At 46.1% G+C, this 21604-nt stretch overlaps 9 protein-coding genes across 9 annotated transcripts; 4 read left to right on the forward strand and 5 right to left on the reverse strand.

Moving 5' to 3' along the window:
- Window positions 1-1493: 1493 nt before the first annotated feature.
- On the forward strand, window positions 1494-3632 carry FPOAC1_012631 (uncharacterized protein; the record flags this gene model as incomplete). Its single annotated transcript, XM_044856981.1, has 1 exon — window positions 1494-3632. The coding sequence occupies one exon, from the start codon at window positions 1494-1496 to the stop codon at window positions 3630-3632; it is 2139 nt and encodes a 712-aa protein (XP_044704294.1).
- Window positions 3633-3822: 190 nt separating this feature from the next.
- FPOAC1_012632 (uncharacterized protein) lies at window positions 3823-4326 on the reverse strand (the record flags this gene model as incomplete). The annotated part of the gene is made up of 1 exon (XM_044856982.1): window positions 3823-4326. The coding sequence occupies one exon, from the start codon at window positions 4324-4326 to the stop codon at window positions 3823-3825; it is 504 nt and encodes a 167-aa protein (XP_044704295.1).
- A 1188-nt stretch (window positions 4327-5514) lies between these two features.
- FPOAC1_012633 (uncharacterized protein) lies at window positions 5515-6550 on the forward strand (the record flags this gene model as incomplete). The annotated part of the gene is made up of 2 exons (XM_044856983.1): window positions 5515-6096; window positions 6158-6550. 2 exons carry the CDS (start codon window positions 5515-5517, stop codon window positions 6548-6550), a joined length of 975 nt encoding a protein of 324 aa, XP_044704296.1.
- Window positions 6551-6748: 198 nt separating this feature from the next.
- Window positions 6749-7361, reverse strand: FPOAC1_012634 (uncharacterized protein; the record flags this gene model as incomplete). Its single annotated transcript, XM_044856984.1, has 3 exons — window positions 6749-6897; window positions 6967-7002; window positions 7064-7361. The coding sequence occupies 3 exons, from the start codon at window positions 7359-7361 to the stop codon at window positions 6749-6751; spliced, it is 483 nt and encodes a 160-aa protein (XP_044704297.1).
- Window positions 7362-7866: 505 nt separating this feature from the next.
- FPOAC1_012635 (uncharacterized protein) lies at window positions 7867-9648 on the reverse strand (the record flags this gene model as incomplete). The annotated part of the gene is made up of 3 exons (XM_044856985.1): window positions 7867-9277; window positions 9550-9581; window positions 9643-9648. The coding sequence occupies 3 exons, from the start codon at window positions 9646-9648 to the stop codon at window positions 7867-7869; spliced, it is 1449 nt and encodes a 482-aa protein (XP_044704298.1).
- A 1714-nt stretch (window positions 9649-11362) lies between these two features.
- Window positions 11363-12001, forward strand: FPOAC1_012636 (uncharacterized protein; the record flags this gene model as incomplete). Its single annotated transcript, XM_044856986.1, has 1 exon — window positions 11363-12001. The coding sequence occupies one exon, from the start codon at window positions 11363-11365 to the stop codon at window positions 11999-12001; it is 639 nt and encodes a 212-aa protein (XP_044704299.1).
- A 122-nt stretch (window positions 12002-12123) lies between these two features.
- FPOAC1_012637 (uncharacterized protein) lies at window positions 12124-13452 on the reverse strand (the record flags this gene model as incomplete). Its single annotated transcript, XM_044856987.1, has 1 exon — window positions 12124-13452. The coding sequence occupies one exon, from the start codon at window positions 13450-13452 to the stop codon at window positions 12124-12126; it is 1329 nt and encodes a 442-aa protein (XP_044704300.1).
- Window positions 13453-13863: 411 nt separating this feature from the next.
- On the forward strand, window positions 13864-15990 carry FPOAC1_012638 (uncharacterized protein; the record flags this gene model as incomplete). The annotated part of the gene is made up of 2 exons (XM_044856988.1): window positions 13864-14622; window positions 14677-15990. 2 exons carry the CDS (start codon window positions 13864-13866, stop codon window positions 15988-15990), a joined length of 2073 nt encoding a protein of 690 aa, XP_044704301.1.
- Window positions 15991-18209: 2219 nt separating this feature from the next.
- Window positions 18210-18901, reverse strand: FPOAC1_012639 (uncharacterized protein; the record flags this gene model as incomplete). The annotated part of the gene is made up of 2 exons (XM_044856989.1): window positions 18210-18545; window positions 18605-18901. 2 exons carry the CDS (start codon window positions 18899-18901, stop codon window positions 18210-18212), a joined length of 633 nt encoding a protein of 210 aa, XP_044704302.1.
- Between the last annotated feature and the right edge of the window lie 2703 nt (window positions 18902-21604).

A 21604-nucleotide genomic window follows, 5' to 3' on the forward strand; every position in this document is an offset into this window, starting at 1 on the left:
CTATCTTTCGTGACAACGCTGCATCTATCGATCATTAAACTTTGAAGAACACCCACATCAATCAATTATCTATTGTTGAACCGAAGCTACCCTGTAACAGCTGGATAGTAGTTCAACAACATGTCCCGTGACTTGAGAAGAAAAGGGGACCAGAGCGTGTCATCGGCCCCACTAGATTAGGTCCATTCCAACCCCTGCCACAACACAACAAGGGTTATCGTCCGGTACATACGATTTTGACTTGCAACCATATTTTCCCGACGGTCTTTGACGGGAAATAACAATTCCTGATCCAGAAGCTGAGAAAAGTGGATGTTTTAGCGCTCAGGTGAGGCAAGAACGATAAAATATGAGCTATCGAATGGGAATAATGTTTATAAACTGCATGGAGCAGCAGACTAAGGATACGTCTAGTCTTAAGCGCCGTTGTAATGCATTGCCAAGCAAGTCAATTGCGTGACGAGATATGACGAGTACAGTTACCGTTGTATTGGACCTGACAATGTCTTGCAAGGTATATGCATATTGATATGGGTATCCCTCGAAGTCTAATGTGAAATCGATAGATACAGCTTCGTCATGAAAAATAGGGCTCTTAGAGCAACCTTAATCTTACACAAATACAAAAGCAATACCTGCTATGTAACCCACTTATCCTTCCTTTAACACAAAGACAAGACCACTTTTGGACCCCTTGAACTTGAACACAAAAGACCAAGCATCCAAGGTATATGCATATGGAACTCATGCTTTAAACTCTAGACTGGAATATCGTGGCTCATGCATTGCAGATGAACTTCCGGGACCGTGCTTTAAACTAGACGAACGATAACAGGACCCTTTTTCTTGTCAACGGTCAACCATGTGTTCCCCTTTCACGAGTAACCTCAACGGAAGCTATCGGATATCTTTCGTCTTGGCTATATGTGATACGTTAGTAATAACAAATCCTCTCTTATGCGCCGACAATTAAGAAACACAGCCGTCTGAGTGGTATTCTAACTCGTCTTTCCCCCTGTCAATCAGTCTTGGCGTGGATACCGGGAGTGTCTGGTTTGGTTTAATCGGGTTAGCGAGTGTCAGGTACTGCAAAGTTCCACTACAACGGGACAGGGGATAAACGGTGCACGATACTACAAGTGATATTCCATCCATACAACGAGCGGCTTGTGTGTCTAAACTTAGGTATTCCAGATCGAGACCCTTGAAAAGTCTACAGAGGCAGCCGCCGATACTCAAAACATAAAACCCTCCCGATGACCCAACCTTTTTGGTGACAGACAGGATATTCTCTCCCTCTCTATACTCGGTTTCTTTTCGAGTAATTCTTTCGTTTATTTCGTTTATTTCTGTTTTCAATTCTAATACTATCGTTCTTTCGTTAACGTATTTTTTACTCGACTAATTCAACTAATGGACACGGAATCTCTCATTTAACCAAAACACAACACAACACACTCGTTCTCAAATCAATCAACTATATATACCTAATCATGGTTTACCTCAACTCCATGGCTCTCGCAGCCCTCTTACTCTCTCCCCTCGCCTCCGCCGCTTTGACCAAGTGTCCTACAAAGGAAGCTACCTGGACTGCCCAGTCTGGCGCCGGCTACTCCATCTGCAAAAACACCGACTACAGGAATGGTGGAGCCAGTCTCAAGGTTGTCAAGGATATTCGAAACACCAACGCGTGCGCCCAAATCTGCAACCAGGACCCTCGATGCGTCAAGGCCGTCTACGACAAGAAGGGTCGCATCTGCCATATCAAGGACGAAAACAACGCTGGTCGCATGAATTGGGAGAGGGACAATAACTTTGACGCTATTACTCTCACCAACGTCGAGGAGGGAAGGTTCATTTCCACCTGTCCCACTGGAGGTCACCAATACCGTGCCCTCAAGGGTAAGGGCAAGACTTTCAACGTCTGCTACAGCACTGACTTTGTCGGTGCTTCTGCTCGACAGATCAAGAATGTTGCTTCCCTTGCTGCTTGTGCTGATCAGTGCTCCAAGATCAACACCTGCAAGAAGGCTGTCTACGATAACGAGGGCAAGGTCTGCCATATCAAGGCTGCTGAGCCCAACGCCTCTCTCTTTTGGGTTCAGAGTAAGCGATTCAGCGTTGTTCAGATTCCTTCTGCTGTCAAGCCCGCTACCCAGGGTCGCTGGTCTGACATTATTCGTCTTCCCGTAATTCCCGTCGCTGCCTACGTCGTTCCCCAATTCCCTCAGTCTCAGCAGCTTCTCTTCTTCTCTTCTTGGGGTCCTGATGCTTTCGGTGGTGCCTCTGGCCGTACCCAGTTCGGTGCCCTCGATCTCCCTACCGGAGCCGTTGCTCAGCGTGAGGTCGCTGACACTCATCACGACATGTTCTGCCCTGGCATGAGCCAGCTCGGCGATGGTCGTATCATCATTCAAGGTGGCTCTGATGCTGAGGCTGTCAGCTTCTACAACCCCAAGGACAACTCTTTCACCCGGGGACCTAACATGCAGATGCCCCGTGGTTACCAAACCTCCACTATTCTATCTGACGGCCGCATCTTCACCATTGGAGGAGCCTACTCCGGTCCTCGCCAGGGCAAGAACGGTGAGGTCTACGACCCAAAGACCAACAAGTGGACCATGCTCACTGGAGCCGATGTCAAGCCCATGCTTACTACAGACCGCGAGGGTATCTGGCGTGAGGATAACCACGCTTGGCTCTTTGGATGGAAGAAGGGCAGTGTCTTCCAGGCCGGTCCCAGCACTACTCAGCACTGGTACAGCACCAAGCAGAAGGGATCCGTCCGTCTTTCCGGTAAGCGTGATGATGTCAACGCCATGTGCGGTATCTTTGCCATGTACGATGCTCTCAATGGCAAGATTCTTACTGCTGGTGGTGCTGCTGACTACACCAACTCGAATGCCAACAAGCACGCCCACATCACTACCATTGGAGAGGCTTACAAGCCTGCTTCCGTCAAACGTATCGCTGATATGGCTTTCCCCCGTGGCTTTGGTAACGCTGCTGTCCTTCCTGACGGAACTGTTCTTGTCACTGGTGGTCAGCGCAGGGCCATGGTCTTCACCAACACTGATGGTATTCTGGTTCCTGAGCTGTACAACCCGGCTACCAACAAATGGACCCAGCTTGCTCCTCACGCAGTTCCTCGCAACTACCATTCTGTTTCCATTCTTCTCCCCGATGCCACTGTTTTCATCGGCGGTGGTGGTCTCTGCTACGTCAACAAGATCGGTGGCTCTACTGCTGGCTGCGACAAGACTGCTGATCACGCCGACGGAGAGATCTTCCAGCCTCCTTACCTTTTCAAGAAGGATGGTTCTCTCGCTGACCGACCTCTCATCTCTGGTCTTGTTCAGAAGGGCGTCAAGGCTGGCAGCACCCTCAAGTTCAAGGTTACCAACAGTTCTGGCAAGGTCACCATGTCTCTTGTCCGTATGGGCAGTGTTACACACTCTGTCAACAGTGACCAGCGACGTGTTCCCTTGACCAACTTCTCTGTCAAGGGTAACGACTACTCCGTCAAGCTGCCCAGTGACAATGGTATCCTGTTGCCTGGATACTACTATCTCTTTGTCATGAATGCCCAGGGCGTTCCCAGCATGTCAAAGACTGTCCAGATCGTGCTATAATCTGGCAATCTTCGACGTCTGTGCATAAATAGACATTAGGCATCTTGCTGCAATACATTTTATTTTTAATTCAATATCTTCATTGTGAATATTTGGGTGTGGGTAAGATAGCAGTTAATTATTGGTATTTTCGACCGTAAAAAAGATGACTGGCTTTCATTTTTCACGACCATAAGCCCCCAATTATCCTTTATATCATACCACTAGCCATTACTCCGGCCATTAATGTCGCAGCAACAGCTGTGTAAAACCCAGATTGAACTCCCTTCCCACCACCATTTCTGATAAAATCATAACCCTCCAACGCATACTTTTCGGTCTTGACCGTTGCCAACTTATTCCCATCATTGTCAATCAGCCTAGCCTCGAAGTAATGCTCTGCGTCTGGCGAGACCGAGACGTCATCGTCCTCGAAACCTTTGACGATGTCTTTGGGGTCCCATTTGTACGAGCCCGATGAGAGACTCAAGTCGGAGGCAATCTCTTGACCTTGCCAGCCATCCTTGACAATCGCGAAGAACCAGAGATCAAGAGTGCGGGCTTTGGGTTCGCTCACGGATCCAGTTGTGGCGTTCCATGCGATGGTGATGGGTTGAGTCAGGTTGAGCTTCTCAGATGAGTCGGGACCAGTGAACTCAAAGGCGTGAATAGAGAGAGCGTAGCCGAGAGTTGAGAGTAGGAAAGCTGGACGCATCTCTTCTAATGATGTGGGTCCCAGTAAGGACTTGAAAGCTGGTGAGAATAGACGGTATGTAAAGTCGTTTCAGACTTGGTCAAGTTTAGCTGCGATTGAGACTCTGGGGAATAAAGTAGATGATGGTTCAGAAACGTACAGCAACGAGCGAGGGAAACGCCCTTGTCATTAATAAGTATTTATCCTAGAGGCGAGAAACATTGCAAGCATATATAACCTCGTGACAGGCAGGTAGAGAGTTGGTGAACCCTTGATCACCGGAAAAAGTTCCGCTTTTAGCCACGAGTCCTGTGACGATACCCCTTGTTGCATGGGGTAGTGCAGTGACGCGCTTGGCGCAGAGTCGAGAACGAGTCGAATGCCACGTTGATCAGGCGTAAAATATGGTCTAAGAATAGAAATAGCCGACACGTTCTTGAGGGAAGATTTCAGAATAAAGTTGGAGGAGGATGATCTGAGGTTATTACGTAGGCTGAAATCGAGAATTAAGGCAATTGACGGTGAGAAAAGAAGATGTTACTTTTGTTAACAGGACTTGGCGTTGGGGGTATCGTGGGGTTGAAAACCCATTGGACCTTTCGGATCTATATCATCCCAGTGGCACAGCACTTGATAATAGCAGAACCAACAACACTTTGCATAACCGAGTCTAAACTGCTTGCCTCGCCACAACGTATTCAAGTACTTTGAGTAAATTTAATTGTTTCTTCACCAACTTACATCTGGCATAGGAAATTGTCCAGACCATACTTGTGTCGCCTAATTTCTACTGTTGGGGGTTGTCTTCTGTTGGTAGACGCCTAACTGCATGATAGTACTACGCCGTCGATCTAAATAGAAATCACCGTACAGAGGAGGATCAGGAACCATGCTATCAGTCCGTCTCTTCATTTGGCAACTTACACAAGGAGGCGATGTAAGGAGATGTATGAGCTTGACTGACTTACAAGTCGAGTGCCTGGATGAAGGACTGATGAGATTGAAAAATATAAAAAGGGACTTGATTGTCTCTGAAATACCATCTCATCAATCGACCACAGCCTTCTTCTAAGAGCACATTGTTTCTCCCTCTGCAACTCTACTATCTTACTACAAGACTACTGCATCAGCACGCCAGCAATTATGAAGGCTATTCACGCCATCGCCGTCTAATTAGCGGTTATTTCTCAGCAAGCAAGAGCTCGCCGCATGAACTGGGACGGAGAACCGCTTCAAGCACCCAACTCTATCTTTGTCACCTGGGAGACTGCTCACAGTACCGGCGATCAGATCATCTTCGCGGCCGATAGCGAGGGAAAGTCTCTTCTGACCTATGCCTGCGACGACAAGATAACTCTCAATGGTGTCGCTATCCAAGTCTCTGCCGACGAGTCGGGTAACGGAGATATCACCGTCGGAGATGCACGCTACCCTCTCGAATTCGAGATTGCTAGGTCTGGTGGCGTTGTATGTGAAGCCCGGTGGAATGCTGATATAACCGCTGTCGAATGTGAGATCCCGTGGACTGCTGGAGGGCTTGACCTTGACGAAATTCTTCCGCATAATATCACGGCAGAGTGTCTTGGTCGTGCTGCTGAAGATGACCTCGCCATGGTCGGTGTCTTGACCGAAGACGAGATGCAGATATTCCCAGGTGTTGTCGAAGAAGAAGAACCACAACCATTGGACCCAAAACAGCTGCAGTCCCGTCAATGCTGGGACCAAGCCCCTGTTGTTCGCAGGAAGGGCAACGGAAATCCGAAGAAGTGGAGGCTCCACAAGCAAATTACAGTTCGTACAGCCCCTTCCACCCGTCACCTCTCATGCTCATGAGCTAACAAGGATATTACAGGACCGCATTAACTGCGGTAAAGGCGACTGTGAAATGAGCGCTGGAAAAGAGTGGTCCGTCACTCACTCAGCTAGCTTTTCTCTCGAGGGTCTGGGAAAAGCTAGTTGGATCAGCGGCGGCTACTCAGTAGCGTGGACAAGAGGAAACTCACAGACAGCGACCTGTGCCGGTTCAAAAGGCCAGACTATCTGTGTTGCACATTGGCATGATCACCAGGAGTATACTGTGGAGAGAGAACGGTGGAACACTTGCGCGTTGAGCCCAAGAAAGGATTCTTACTACACCTATTCGCCTTCAACTAAAGGGAGTAGACAATCATTCTACTGTAAGCGATCGAACTGCAAGGGGTCTGGTCACAGCGGATGGGTAAAGAAGGGCAATGGTGTCTGGTAAGGATATGGTTGTCTGTGTGGAAACTGTAGTTTATTGAGAGTAGGCATCTAGCTATAGCTTTGAGAAAGAGGTTACTATGAAGTGGTAAAAACTACTTCAACCATAGGATATAGCTCCGAATTGCATTCAGACATATAGATCTGACTCCTCTGATAACACATTTGTCTATACAAGGTGGGACAGACATTTGATGAGAAATTAACTCCTGCTGCCTTGGTTGATCTGATGAGCAGTGAAGCGCGAGCGGCACCTGAACTTGCGGTGACCGACAACCTTGTCGTTCTCATTAATGACAGTAAAGTCATTACCGGTAGTAATCTGGCAATCGCCATATTTAACACCATCGCCTGGGCAAAAAGATCAGTAACAGTATCAACATACAACTATTCTGGGAATACGAATGAGGAATAACTTACGACCATACATGCCCCAGTTGCGGTCCTTGTAGATAGCTTGCAACAGAATGTCAGTAATCCGAGTAGGGTATCCTCGCCGACGCAGGCATATACATACTCCAATGGTAGAGAGGGTTGTTGGTAAAGTGCATCTCGAGCTGTTCAATATTGCTGACTGGACCCATGTATCCGCAGCCACTTCCCTTGCAACGAACACCGACCTTTCTACCGCTGACATCTGACTTCTCAGCCCAGCGCATAGACTTTTTCATCTCGGCCCATGTTCGAGGAGTTCCATCGTGGACTTGGTAGTTCTTAAAGTCGCTGGCTGGAGAGGTGTGATGTGTCATGAAGACGGTAAAGTCTGCCAAGGCACCCGAAGCCCCGATAGCAGAGAGGAAGAGTGAAAGTTTCATAATGGACAAGTGATAAGGTAGAATTCGAAAAGATAATACTGGTTTGTGTTGTAGACGTTTGGCTGATGATTTATTTGAATCTCACAGCAGGGACGAGGTCACACTTTATATGAGGTGCCCAGACAACTCTACTTCCTCCAGGACCCTTAATTGACTCCATCTGATAAGACTACAAAGCAACAGCATGGAGATATCCGCGGACTGATCCACGGACCAAGATGAGTTGTTTAGACGATGAATATTATGTGAGAGTGCAATCCCAGTTTGGTGTCTTCGCCGAGCTCCACCTCACGATGCAACACTATACACGGTCAGCCTGCATCAAAAAGTTCCACTATATATGTGACAGGGATACTTTCTGTGCATCTTTCTTTCTTCTTTCTCTTGGAATGTTGAATTATTTGTTGATTAGCTGGCATGTTAAAATTAACCACCCATCACTTTTCCAAACAGGTGTAAAAGCCGTGACCGTACATGACCAAAAAAATCTACACAAATCAGAAATCTAATCGAGAAAACTCTGTTCAAATGGATAATGAGTAAGCAACTCATAACCCGTTTCGGTCACAAGCAGCTGGTTCTCCAATTTGATACCATCCTTGCCACCGACTTCACCAACATAGGCCTCGACACAAAGAACCATACCCGCTTGTAGCTCCCCTTCATAACCATATGAATCGAGATCTTCGGGATATCGAATACTCGGGTACTCATCACACAAACCTACACCGTGAAACATGACACCATAGCGCTGAGCACGACATGCTTCAGGCAAGCGGTGACCGTTACGTGTTAGGTCTGTGAAGCGTACCCCGGGCTTAACCATCTCAATGTTGGTAGTGATGTGTTCATATGCGATGCGGTATAGACGTTTTTGTTCAGCGGTAGGTTCGAGGTCGCCGCAAATCCAACTCCGCGATACATCAACGCAGATACCGTATACACCAATAAGATCAGTGTCAAAGACAACCAGGTCTCCGTCACGAAGCACTCGTGGACCACATTCCTGATACCAAGGGTTTGTGCGTGGCCCAGAACTAAGAAGACGCGTTTCAATCCACTCGCCGCCACGACGGATATTACCAGCGTGTAGAGCAGCCCAGACATCATTCTCGGTGGCGCCAGCGCGCATGGCTTGACGCATTTCACCAATGGCAGCTTCACAAGATGCAACGGCACAGCGAATCGCCAAGATCTCATCTGGGCCTTTGATCATTCGTGCGTGCTCAGTGACAATTTGTCCGTTTGAAACATCCAAACCCAACGCATCGAGAGCTCTGAGGCCTGCGACTTCAATGCGGTCCACAGCCAGACGACGATTGTTGCCAGCATGCTGTCGCATCAATTCATCAACTTGAGCAGCGAACCGCGCTGCTTGTTCTTCGGTACGATTACCGGTTTCAAAATAAAAGAACGAGGCGCCCGAACGTCGTTCATTGATCAAAGGCAGATGTGCTGAAAGATGGTTACAGCCATGGAAATCCCACAGTACCACATAACCGCTTGCCGAAACAAAGCACGCGCGGGCGGGATTGTGTGTGGTCCATAGCTGCATGTTGGTTGTGTCAGTGGCATAGCGAATGTTGAGTGGATCGAAGAGTAGGATGCCCCCGAGGTCGCGACTTGATAGCTCATTGCAGATGCGTTGCAGGCGATATGCACGCATTGTTGGTAGATGAGGTGGCTGAAGGCCAAGACTTCGCCACTCACTAAATGCCAGAGGCGTAGGTCCGATTTCTACACGGTCATTGTTGTTGTCTGATCCATCGGGTTTGGAAGTAGCGGTTCGGAGATGGGTAGGATCGATACGGCGAGCGATGGGAGGGATCGAGAACGGTGAGATGACTTTCAATGGTTCTTCTTTCATCGTGGACGGAACTTGCTGATGATTCTTGATAAGAGAGGATGACAAAAGGCTCGAGACCAAGAGGCGGTCAGGCTCGGCTTTGTTACAAAGACCCGGAAGACAATTGGGATAGCTGGCCTACCAAGAGATGGACTAATCTGTTTTGATCGACTTTGTTGAGCTGACAAGAAGTGGTCTGACTGCAGTCAAGGTTCTTATGTCCCCGGGTATATAAGCAACGCGGAGAAAGGAAGGAAACAAGAACAACGAGTGATGGAGGGACCGGAATGTGATATAAACATGGCGGTTAAGTCACGCGCGCCTATGTAAACCAATACTTACCCAGAAACTCGGAAGCGGTGACTTGGAGCGGTCTTGGTACCGGTGGCAACAATCAATAAAGATCGGGAGACGTTCCGGGAGTCCGGGACTCACCATCATAGATACGTAGTCTCTCCGTGTTGATTGAGAACCTCACACGTTCAAGTTGGTATCTCGCATTGAATTGCGCGGAACCTCTTCAACAAGCGATTAAAGTAGGTAGAACCTTGGCTCAACTGTTTCTAACAATCCCATTCCGTAGAATATATTAAACATGTTTTTTTTCGTCCTTCAGCTTATTGCCTCCTCCTATTTCTCACAGACTGTGTCAAAGCCACCGACGAGACTAGCAGAGCTGATGAGCCACTGCCAAAATCGACTGTCAGCGTTACACAAAGACCGCTGGGATTGTCGTTGAATAGATTATCCTCCGCTCCGACAATATCAGATCAGACCACACCGGAATTCTCGTATCTTTGTCCCGTCGGTAAGCCACCATCTTTGTCCCACAGCCCAATCTGATCTCGCCCTGCATACAGCTCAACTTGAGTAACCTTGCAGCGGGCACTTTCTGTGGCTGACTGAGCGTGCGGGGAAATTAGAATTCCAAGCTGGACCGATGACATTGCATGAGTTTGCCAGCGACTGTTTCTTCATCAGGTGATCGGATTGTCGGTAAAGGGAAGTGTATGTTTCCAATTGAGTTGGATGTATCCTAACAGATTAGTAATGTCCAAAAGCCTTTGAGAGGAGAACACACCTTGTGGTCTAATGATAGCACCTTGACTGGACGCGCTTATAGTAACGGGAAGTTCGCCGTCGGAAATCGCCGCGTTACCGTGAAGTAAGGAGACAAAGAATTTGGAGTGACCCTATTAGCACATTTTCGCAGTATTGTTTCTTTTGGCGTTGGTTGGTAGGGGAGGGGTTCGGAAGTATTAAGGTCTTGTAATAAGTCACAAGACAACAAACCTGATGTCTGATGATGGGGACTTGCGGGGTATAATTTGCTGTCTGGACTAAGAATAGTCAGATAAAGGCAATGTGCCGCTTTAATACTGGTAGTTGGGATGGTCGTGGACTAAAATTGAAGAGCTGAAAAACATTGCAGGATTAACTGAAACCGTGTCTTGGATGAGGTACTATGAGAGGAGCAATTGATGCGGGCAATGGTAATCCAATCCATCTGTAAACAGAAACTCTGGAGTCGCGTATATAAACTACAGGAAGTTGGATAACTTCACCGTCTTTACTTACCGTGTCGCCATCCATGAGTTTGGTCATGCTCTGGGTTGTATCCATGAACACCAATCTCCTGCCATCAGTATCCCCCGGGATAAGGAAAAAACCTATGCGTACTACATGAGCGGCAACAACTGATCTCGTGAAACCATTAACCGCAACTGTCTAACTTACCCTGTAGCTAGTGTTGCGCTCGAGGTCGCTAAAGAAGACCCCGACTTTCAAGTAGTGGAGCGGAAGCACTAGACGTTGATTGGCTAAACACAGAAATCTGGCGATAATAACAGGGTCTCGGGCATTCTTTATTCCGCAATTGTTCTATGTTTGCGCAGTGGTCTAATTCAACTAAAACTACCCCTTAATCTTGCGACACAGCGTTAATAACACACTTATGAAAACTACTCTCATGACTATGGACTCACAAAAAATTAATTCTGGCTTGTTCATGCGTCTTACTACTCTCTTTATTTACAGGCTAAATAGAATATCGTGTTTGCGTCGTCTGCGGAAACATCCGGCGCGCATTCTCCTAGTCTCATCCAAGCTCTGCATCAAGGCAACTGCCTTCACAACACTAGCAGAGGCAAACGCTATGTTATTCGTGGCACAAAATACATCTGTACCAGTCCCAAAGGTGTACTGCAGCTTCAAGCACAAGGACCGTGTGTATATACTCATGGAGAGAATCGCAGGCCAAGACCTGTCACAAGGATGGACGCAAAGGTCAGAAGAGTCCAAAGCACGGATTCTTGCGCAACTGAAGACTATGACGGCGGAATTACGCAGTATTACCACCCCAGATGGTATAGGCATTGCCAACGTAGATGGAGGCCCCATCTTCGATCAACGTCTTCCTGACAAATCCTTCTGGGGCCCTTTTGCAACAATCCAAGACTTCCACCGAGATCGTGGACTTGAACTCAGAGATGATGAAGAAGCCTTTCCAGGTCTACGGGAGCTTATCGAATTTCATAATGGGTCATGGCAGAGACCAGTTTTCACCCATGGTGACCTTAGCAGCCTTGATATCATGGCGGTGAACGATGAGGTTACTGGCATTGTCGACTGGGAGTCAGCAGGGTGGATGCCGCCGTACTGGGAGTATACGTCTGCTTGGCATGTTAATCCACGAAATGCGTTTTGGCGGGACGCCGTTGATGGCTTTCTTACGCCTTTACCACATGAACTGGAAATGGAAAAGATACGTCGGCAATACTTTGGCGAGTTCTAGCTGGATTTCGTTTATACAACATTTCTACAGTCCACGTTTTCTCTGTAAGTTCATTTTTATCATCACGATAGGAGCAAGCAAAGTCTTGTCAATGTTACTTAATAGTATGATATAATCTCTACCTACGTTACATCCATTTTTCGCGGAGGTGCAAATGTGTCTACGATACTAGATAGAAGTTGTAAAAGAGCGAGTATGGCAGGAACCCGAAGTAGTCGCTGTATAGCCTCTAGATCTGCTTGTGGCGTCAAAGGCGCAACTTCTCCCTTGGCGGTCCTCGCAGCAGACATGTCGTCCGAGCTTTCCTCGTCTGCCACCACCGTGTTGGCTGAACTTTGAGAACATTCCTGAGAGAATCGATGTGCTGCTAGGACTTGTGGTGGGCGAGCGAGACAATCCATGACTCTTTGAAGTTCGGTATCTCCAAGCGACGGTGTCGGTTTTGAGTCTGGGGGAGGTGGTGAGGTTGAAGGTTCATGTATGGGTTTTTCTACAAAAAAGGTGCCTTTTTGAGATGGTGCAGTTTCAGCTCCAGGTGGGCTACCCTCTTGGCTGAACGGCACCTCACGAGTGTCGGGCATCTGGATAGGTGTTGATCTGTAGTTCTCGAGCCACATTTTCTTAGGCAGTTGCTGTGCGTACTCATCTAAGGGAAGATCGTACGTCTTCCACTGTTTGAAGTCGATCAGTGTTGTTGTCTGGCCCTCAGATGGGTTCAAGCTGGATCCGAATTTGAGCTTATTCTTTATTCTGTGATTCCACTTCTCAAGCCTGCCTTCGATATCAACTCTCATCAAGAAAGGTTTTCCAGAGTGTTGGAAGGCAAATGCGGTGTGCACACAGCTGCTACGAAATGCTTGGCTTTCGAGCTCATTATCTGTGAGATACCATTTGAGAGTTTTGTATGACGACGGGTGTTTGCCAGCCAAGACCTGGCCCATGAAGGTCCATCTGGACGATCCTTTAAACGACGTTTCCGACTCGCCACCGATACCACCAACGCCAAAACCCATCGCTTGAACTTCAGGAGTCATCCGCATGGTTCGCCTAAATTCGGTACTCTTTTCTTCACCCAGAAGCTGCTGAGGACCAAAATAACCTGTCATCTCAAGAGAGCAGTTGGAATTGTGATGCACATCTCTGTCATCACGTGTTAAAGAGCGAAGACAATCGTCACTGTCATCAAGCGTAACAGTGACTGTCGCGCTTTTGACTTTGCAGCCTAGGGGTGGGCCAAAATTAAGGTCAAGATAGAGGATACCAGCAGGGAATTGGCTTTCGCCCAAAACACCCCATCTTGACTTTTTGAAGAGAAAACGGCAGTCCACCGTCATCTTCCCAACGGATTTACTTCCAACACTGGCATGCCCTGATGAAAGATGGTCATATCGCCGGAATGGCTCATAACGCCCAAATCGGCGTGGTGCGCTGAAAAGAGCAGGTTGAGACATCGTTTATTGTTGCAAAGCGAAATTCGAAATTGTGTTGGGTTGAACAGTTGAAGTTTGATCTTGTCTGAAATTTGAGATGAGAAGTGATTGATACAATAAGAAGGGGAGGATGCCACAGCCTGATTTCGATACTGGATGTACCCTGACTTCAGCTCATGCACGTAAGACACGTATTGGTCGAGTGGCATAGTTTCAACCCTTTTTATTGGAACATACAGACACATACAACGACAAAAGTGCGGTGCCAAGCTACTAAAGGAAAGATGCCAGCAAATCCCAACCACTTTGTCTGGATGCCTGTCACTGGTGGTCTGATAACAACTTCTGAGGGTAGTGTTCCGCACAAATTCTTAATTTCTTTCCTGTTAAATTACCAGTTCTTTCTCAATATAATGTCCTATTTCACTCAACATGAGTGATATCACCGTCCGACAAGCCCCTAAGCCAGGAAACAAAGACAACAAAAACGATGCGCGTGCAAGAAACCGTGTAAGAGTCTGGGAGGAGATGTCGCAAGACTGGCGACCAAATCCTGAAATGAGTCTTGTCACTCGGGATCACCAATTTCAAGATGTTGGAGATAGATCCAGCGGCCGTCACTACAGAGCTCACAGAAGCCCATCATCATCTGGAGCAAGTCCCGTTCGTGAGGTCCTCATAATACGCCGACCCTCCAGCAATTCAGATGAAACGCACGGAAACGATAAGGCTGGTCCACCAACGCAGACAAACCTTGACGCCATTTACAATAGTAAAAACTCGAAAGACATCACGGTTCATTTGGAACTCGATATCTTCAGTGACTTGGATGACGAACTAGAAGAGTTCAATAGGCTGGTCCGTCAAGGTTCGTTCAAGAATGCGCAGTCCTTCTTCGATCAGTATCTTGCGTCACACAAATCCAATCCGTGGGTTTTTGTACAGTACGCCGAGATGTTGATTGAAATGGGCGACTACAAGTCATTCCATGATTTGGACCACAACCAGATTTTCTTTCAGCATGGAACGACTACAGTGGAAAATGAAGCATTGGAAATGCTCGAACGCAACTGGAAGCTGTTGAAAGTAACTGGACTGAGACACAGCCATTTTTCCATGAAGCAAATAAGGGATCATGTTCCAACGCTGGGAGAGACGGTGGCACTATCAGACAATCCTGGCTCGACAGAGGTAAAATATTCCAAGTTGGCATAAAGATGGCAACCTGTTAACATCTTTGACTAGATCAAAATTGCCTGTCTTACATTGGACACTGCTGGGATTCGGGCCATGAGGGATACCTATTCTTCCCTCTATTCCGAATCAAGATTCGGCGTCCGGGCGGATTGGGAGAAAGTATATCGGAATCTCCTGAGGCAAGGACGTATATGGGACTTTAGAGACCTGTTCATAGCACTCTGGGATACTCATGGCACCAGTCAAACCGAGAAGATCCTTTTTGGCGGAAGAAGCATATTTGAAGTTATCCTCACTGATTGGTCAGCCCCTGACGGCGATGAATCAACACTACTTGCCTCATTGGACATCTTGACGAATCTGATGATTGAGTCACCTGCTAGTGAGGAAATTACGCCGTTTCTTGAAGCGTGTCTGTTGTCAGCTCAAGATATTGGCGAATCGATCATGAAGAGGTTCCCCGATAGTACTCGCACCCGTCCGTTTCTATTATGGATCCTTGCTCAATCATCGATCTCTGCCCGACGAGGAGGTGAGCAGCCAATGGGCCACATCAACTCTGGTAACTATGTGGGTATGGCTTGGTATCCCGTTCATATCGGGCTTCCTTTCTATATCCCTTTCCGCCAGGAGATACCAGACTGGACACCCCCAGACTTGACTTCAGATTCTTTCGAACCCCTTGAGATGGTTATGAAGGCTGCAAAGGAGAATAAAGACTACATTACACAGGGACTTTGTCTCAAGGAAATTGCTGTGCGGCGCCAAGATCCAACGTCAACGCTTTCGGAACTTGTTCAGCTCGAGAAAGAAATACAACATGATAATCAAGCTTACTTGCAAACCTGTCTGGCAAAGTATTTATTCTCCAAGGACAAAGACAGTAGGGAACACCTTCTCAAGGAACTGGGCGATGTTAAGCCTTCAGGCATCCCTGAAGAGCTACTTTTCCCGAAGATGGCTTGTGCAAGAGACATCATCTATGAAGCCTTGAAGCCGCTTCCAAAGAACCATACAGAGAATAGTGTTGAGTCAGGCGCTCGTTTCTGTGGAAGATCAAATGACCCTTTGTGGGAGTTCATTAGGTATCATTCAAAGTACTTTGAAGACTGCCATAGGGATCGGCGTCGTGAATCATTCCGAGAGAGACCTTTTCTCCATAGCCGTCGCGAATATGATGACAGATCGCTCAGTGAGACGAGGGATGGCCCAGCACACCCCCCAGATCGAATCGACAGGGAGACGCGTATTGAGACTGGTGAGATGCATTCTGAGGCAGGTTCACCTTTAGTTCGTCGCCAAACCTTCATGCCAATTCTTGAAGATGTCTCAGACCACGGCGAAGAGTATCAACCGAACTAAGTACATGGAGTTTTGTTTCGACCGGTTTGGCACCTTACGAGAAATGGGGCAACGTGCTTGGGCTCCAAGGGGAGTAGGGTCGCGAGGCTGAAACTTGGAGGATTTGACGGAAGCTCACCACCGGGGGTAAATAACTGGTTTCTCAAGACCGCAGTGAGCTCTGCTCTTGATGGCCTCCCGAAAGTGTGAATATTGTTCCTTAGACCCAGGTCATAACCTAATGGCTAGTCCAGACACAATAAGGATTAACAGAACTTAAAAGAAATGATATACAACTGATTAAAAGAATCTTACGTAAGTAGATTTTCTGTAAATTATTTAATATTATTCTTTCTTATCTTTTATTTTTATGTCAGTAGCATTGCTGCATTCTGGTATGAATCTGACTTGGAGGGGTTTAGCCATTATCCAGCAGATGGTAGCTTCCTAACACGACCCGGTCAGACAGCCGTAAACACCAATTATCTGAATGAGCGGTTCCTCTCATACTAAGCTCAATTACCATTGCGGTGAGGTCATCAGTAGGGTAAAACTAACCTGTCTCACGACGGTCTAAATCCAGCTCACGTTCCCTATTCGATTTTCAGAGAGCCTCTGAACCATTGTGTTGAATTTTATCGTGTTAAAAGCTATAGCGTTAATTATAAGCTTTTTCCCTTTCTCCCTAGAACCTTTTTTCTTTAACTTTATAGAATTCTTAATATAATAAATTCTAATTTAATAAACTTTTTAATAATATTATTTTTATTAAATACTTTATAAATTATTAATAATTTATTTTCTTTATTAAAGATTATTTTAAAGATTAAAAAATAACTTTATTTAAAATATTTTACCTTTTAATATATTAATAATATATTTTTTTTAAATATTATAAAAAGCCTTTAAAGCCTTTTTTTCTTTATATAATAAAGATTTAAATTTTAATTTATTAACTTAATAATTAATTATATAATTAAAAGTATTATAATTAAAAATAATAAAAATAATAATTTAATTATTATTTATATTAATAATATTTTAATTTTAAATATTAATAAAAATATTATATTAAAAATAAATAAAATTATTAAATAATTTTATTAAATATTTTTCTTTAAAAATAAAATTAATTATAAAAATTAAGCTTTTATAAATAATTTCTTAATTTAATATATAATTAAAATTAATAAAAACTCTAAAGTTTATTATTTTATATAATAATTTTATTAATATTAATATTAATATTAATAAAGAAATATTTAATAATTAATTTTTAAAAAAAATAAAAGCTTTTATAATAATTATTATAATTTTAACTTTATAAATTATAATATATATCTTTAGATTAGATTTATATTAATATCTAGGTTTAAAAACTATATTTTTTTATAAGTTAATTTTATATATATACTTTAGGACTTATGCCTTAAAAATCACCTAACAAAAGAGAGCCTCTGAATCTGTACCGATGCTCGCTGCCAGTGAATTTCCTTCTGGCCACTCTCGATTGCTTAATGCAATGCTCGCATTCCTGTTGGATTTACGCTGCAGGCGCTCCTCCGTAGGACCCGATTTCTCGGGGGTCTGGCACGTCCCTTAAGCAATTCTCAATGAGATTCGCCCACACCTTTCCGCGCTCTACACGGGCCGTTGCAGTAAGATCACTCAAACTGCGGCTCCGCTCGGGATTGGCATAGTTGTCTTTTGTGAGACAACCTTAGCTTTCCCCGATCCAGGTTGTGTCGCCGCACAGCACCTGCAGTGATATGCTGTGTCGACTAGCTGGCGTAATCACTCCTTCTCTAGAGCGACCCAACTATTCCCACCATAGGGTTTTATTGGAGACCCCTTGGTCTAGTGGGTGAACAATCCAACGCTTACCGAATTCTGCTTCGGTATGATAGGAAGAGCCGACATCGAAGGATAACGATCAAAAAGAGACGTCACGAACGAAAGTTGCATTGAACAAGACTGTGAGAACAGGTTGTCAACTGATTGGCTCTAAGCGAAAATTAATAAAAGACATGGAAGTTGGAGGTGTATTTGTTCCTGAATAGTTGCCATGCTTCTTGTGTACTCGGATCTAGTTCTTGTATTGCTAATACATCCTATTTCCCAGCCAACGCTCTGGCTGTCCACCTTCCATGCCACAAATCGCCCAATTCCCACTTACTGATGTGACAATATCTCATATCAGCGGTCACACTGCCCGCATTGTCCATGGCAATTACCAACACTTATCTCAAACTGGACCAAACATATTCCAGAAAGTCTCGCAGTGGTGCGTCATAATCAAGATTCTCATCGCACATATCGCTTTCGACATGTTGAACCAGGCTGCTCATTAGACGAAAGTCGTTGTGGCAGGTTGGACATTGAAAATTATAACCCGGAGTTACTGACCAGTACTCGCCGGACGTGTAACACTGTCGCCCCAATCGTATAACATCGTTACGATCTGTACCAGATTCACAGGTCCCAGCCTCTAGATGTAGCAGCATAGCTGATTCCGTGACGAATAGTCGAGAACACCCTGCACACTCAATATTCTTCTCGGCATGAATAAGCTTGTGCTGTTTGGCGAATGTTAGTTCTTCTTCTTCTTGAAAATCGGGGAAATAGCCAAACCGACCATCTTGAGGTTCTGCGGTGTGCCATAGTATTTCCCGCAAATGATGCACATGTTGTGTTTGTCTACATCGTGTTGCTGTAGCTGTCGAGCAGTTCTGAATTGCCGCAGGTCGCAGGTAGTGCAGATATGATGCTCATTCTCCAGGTGATTGTTCAAATCGTTTTGTGTCCCGTAGTCCAGAGGACAGATGTGACAGAGATAATGATGGGCGGAGTCTCGAATATGTTGCTGCTTAGCCGAGTGTGATCTGAAATTCTTGTTGCACCTAAAGCAACGAAAGGGTAGTTGGGATGGCATCTCAGAGTATATGGGTGTTGAGCATCTAAGTCCAAAAGCGAATGCTGTACAATTGAGATCGGTTGAGTTCATATCGCTGAACTAGATAGTCTGACGTGGGCTAGTAGGTAGCAGAAAGAATATCCTCAGAAGTCTTAGGGTATAAAGATAATCAGTCGAGCCATAGTCATGGAGAGTTGACCTACAAAATTCACCTCTTGTGCTTCCAGTAACCAATTGTTCTGTAACCTTGAGCGCGGGGTATTTTGGATAAAGATTTGTGAGTATAATCACGTGTTTATCTCATTGAATTTCGATTTGTTTCGGTTACATCCAACGCGTATAACGAACGACATTGTTTCCGTAAGTGCTTGGGCCTCTGATTGGTTTCTCTTGTCCTTATCTCCACATGAACAATCTGTCTGGCAACACCTTATTATCATAGTGAAAATATTACACCAATTTCTGTAGCAAGCCAGGAGACACTATGTGGAAAGTCAACCTAGCGGCAAACGCAGCAAAATGTCGGGCTATGAGATGACGGGTGCGTTGTCCGCCTTTTTTCATTAACGCGACGCTCTGACCCTTTATCAAACTTTCCACGTCCTGCATGGAGCAAGCAACTAACCGACCGCGTATCAAAACAACGCATTTTCAACCTACAGTTACACTTGGGGGTCATGCCTCAGTCGTATGTGGCGGCTTCACTGGTACGGGGGTCACTTCACACCAAATAACCAACCTCAGTGTGCAGTGAAGGGAAACATAATTCTCTATTATTCATTCGTCCGTTGCTAAACGTAACTCCAAAGGACAAGACAAAACTTTACCAAATACAACCAGCTCTTTCCAAGACGTTCTGTAAGCTATAGTTTCCTTTGGTTCTAACAACCAAGTTGTGAGACTGAGGCAAGGTGAGGGTTTCAAGTACAGTGCACATGCAGGAGGCCGTACCGCCCCCAAGGCAGTACTGCCTTAATAAGGTCATGAAGAATTTGCAATTGACTCATAGGCATCATAGAGAACGATGTCCAATCGCGTATTGCCATCTGTCATAGTCGGCATGATGCATATACTTGCGTTTGAACAATCCTTGGCGGGGACGATATCCGAAGCAGCGTCCAAAGTCTAACAGCTCGAGTGAGCGCACTTTTCGTTTCTTACTTAATAATTTCGAAGAAAATATAATAGGCTATAATTATTATATTAAATTTTATTATATTAAAAGCTATAATATTAATTATAAGCTTTTTTTTTTTTTTTAGAATTTTCTTTAGTTTTTTAACTTTATAGAATTTTTAATATAATAATGTCACAGCTCGAAGTCAGACCAACCTACCCTAGAGCCACAAGTGGATCAGATCACGTGGCGATAGCGTTATCGCCGTAACCTTAGTTAGACCGCCAGTCAGATCCTGAACGTAGCTCCTTGAGCTACGTCTTGTTAATAGAGCCTGACCTGCCTGCAGTGCCTATCCGTAGCAATAGAACCTATTACGCCCGAAGCGTTCCCTGTCCACCCGTACCGCCGGACTCAGCCCGTGACACTACGTAGCTCCTAACCGTTGGACACCGAACGCGATGTCTGCCCGCCCGCTCCCGCCCTTCCTGCCGGACAGCGTCGAGTCATTCCGTGACCATGCCCCGGAACACCTAGACGATTGGTTCGAATACTTCCGGAACGTTTATACCTACGCCGAGAACGCCCAGAACCGTATATCCCAGCTGGAGAATGAGACCCAGAACATGAAGGATAAACATCAAGGACTCGAACAATCCCTGCAACAAATCACCACTGAGCGTAACTTTGCCCGAGCCCAGCTCGAGTACACTGAGCAACAACACGAGAAGGCCCTAAAGAGGAAGGACGACGACATCTTCGAGGCCCGCCTCGCCGAACGTCGCGCCCTCGATGCCACCCGACCTACCGTACCTACTATCCGTGAACCCCCCGAGACTAGCGCTCCCGCTGAGCTTCGTGTAGCGACTCCTATGGGAACGACTCCTCCGCCTTCTTCCCGATCTACCGAATCAACCAGTCTTACCGAACGATTACCCGACCCTGACAAGTTTGAGGGCGAACGGAGCGACCTACGCCGTTTCGTCTCCCAGATACACTCAAAACTAAAAGCTAACCACGACCGATTCCCGACACGCCTCGCCCGAATGTCCTATGTAACTGGCCGTCTTAAGGGACGCGCCTATGCACAAGTCCTACCGCACATTAAAGCTGGTGAATGCCAACTCCCCGACTACCAGGATATTATCGATCTACTAGAACGCGCTTTTGGAGACCCGAACCGGATCAATAATGCCCGCGCCGAATTATTCCGCCTTCGCCAGACTCACAAGGATTTCAGCACCTTCTTCGCCGAGTTCCAACGCCTCGCGCTGGAAGGAGAAATGTCAGAAGAGGCCCTCCCTACCCTGTTGGAACAAGCTGTCTCCCGAGAACTACGCGGAATGCTTATACACAACCCACCGCCTAGCTATAAATATCACGACCTAGCCACCTTCCTACAAGAATTGGAAAACCGACGACGCCGCTTCGCAGCGGAGCCACAGCCTGCGTCACGAAAGACGAATATGCCGCTGAAGGAGTACCCCCAGACACTCCGAAAGAAGTCCCCATCGCCTCGTAGAGGGAGAAGCCCCCCCGAAAACCGCCAACCAGCCGGAGAACCTATGGACCTCAGCAATCAGCGCCGCTATAACCGCCCTAAC

Source organism: Fusarium poae, chromosome 4, assembly GCF_019609905.1.
Source record: "Fusarium poae strain DAOMC 252244 chromosome 4, whole genome shotgun sequence".
Taxonomy (NCBI): domain Eukaryota; kingdom Fungi; phylum Ascomycota; class Sordariomycetes; order Hypocreales; family Nectriaceae; genus Fusarium; species Fusarium poae.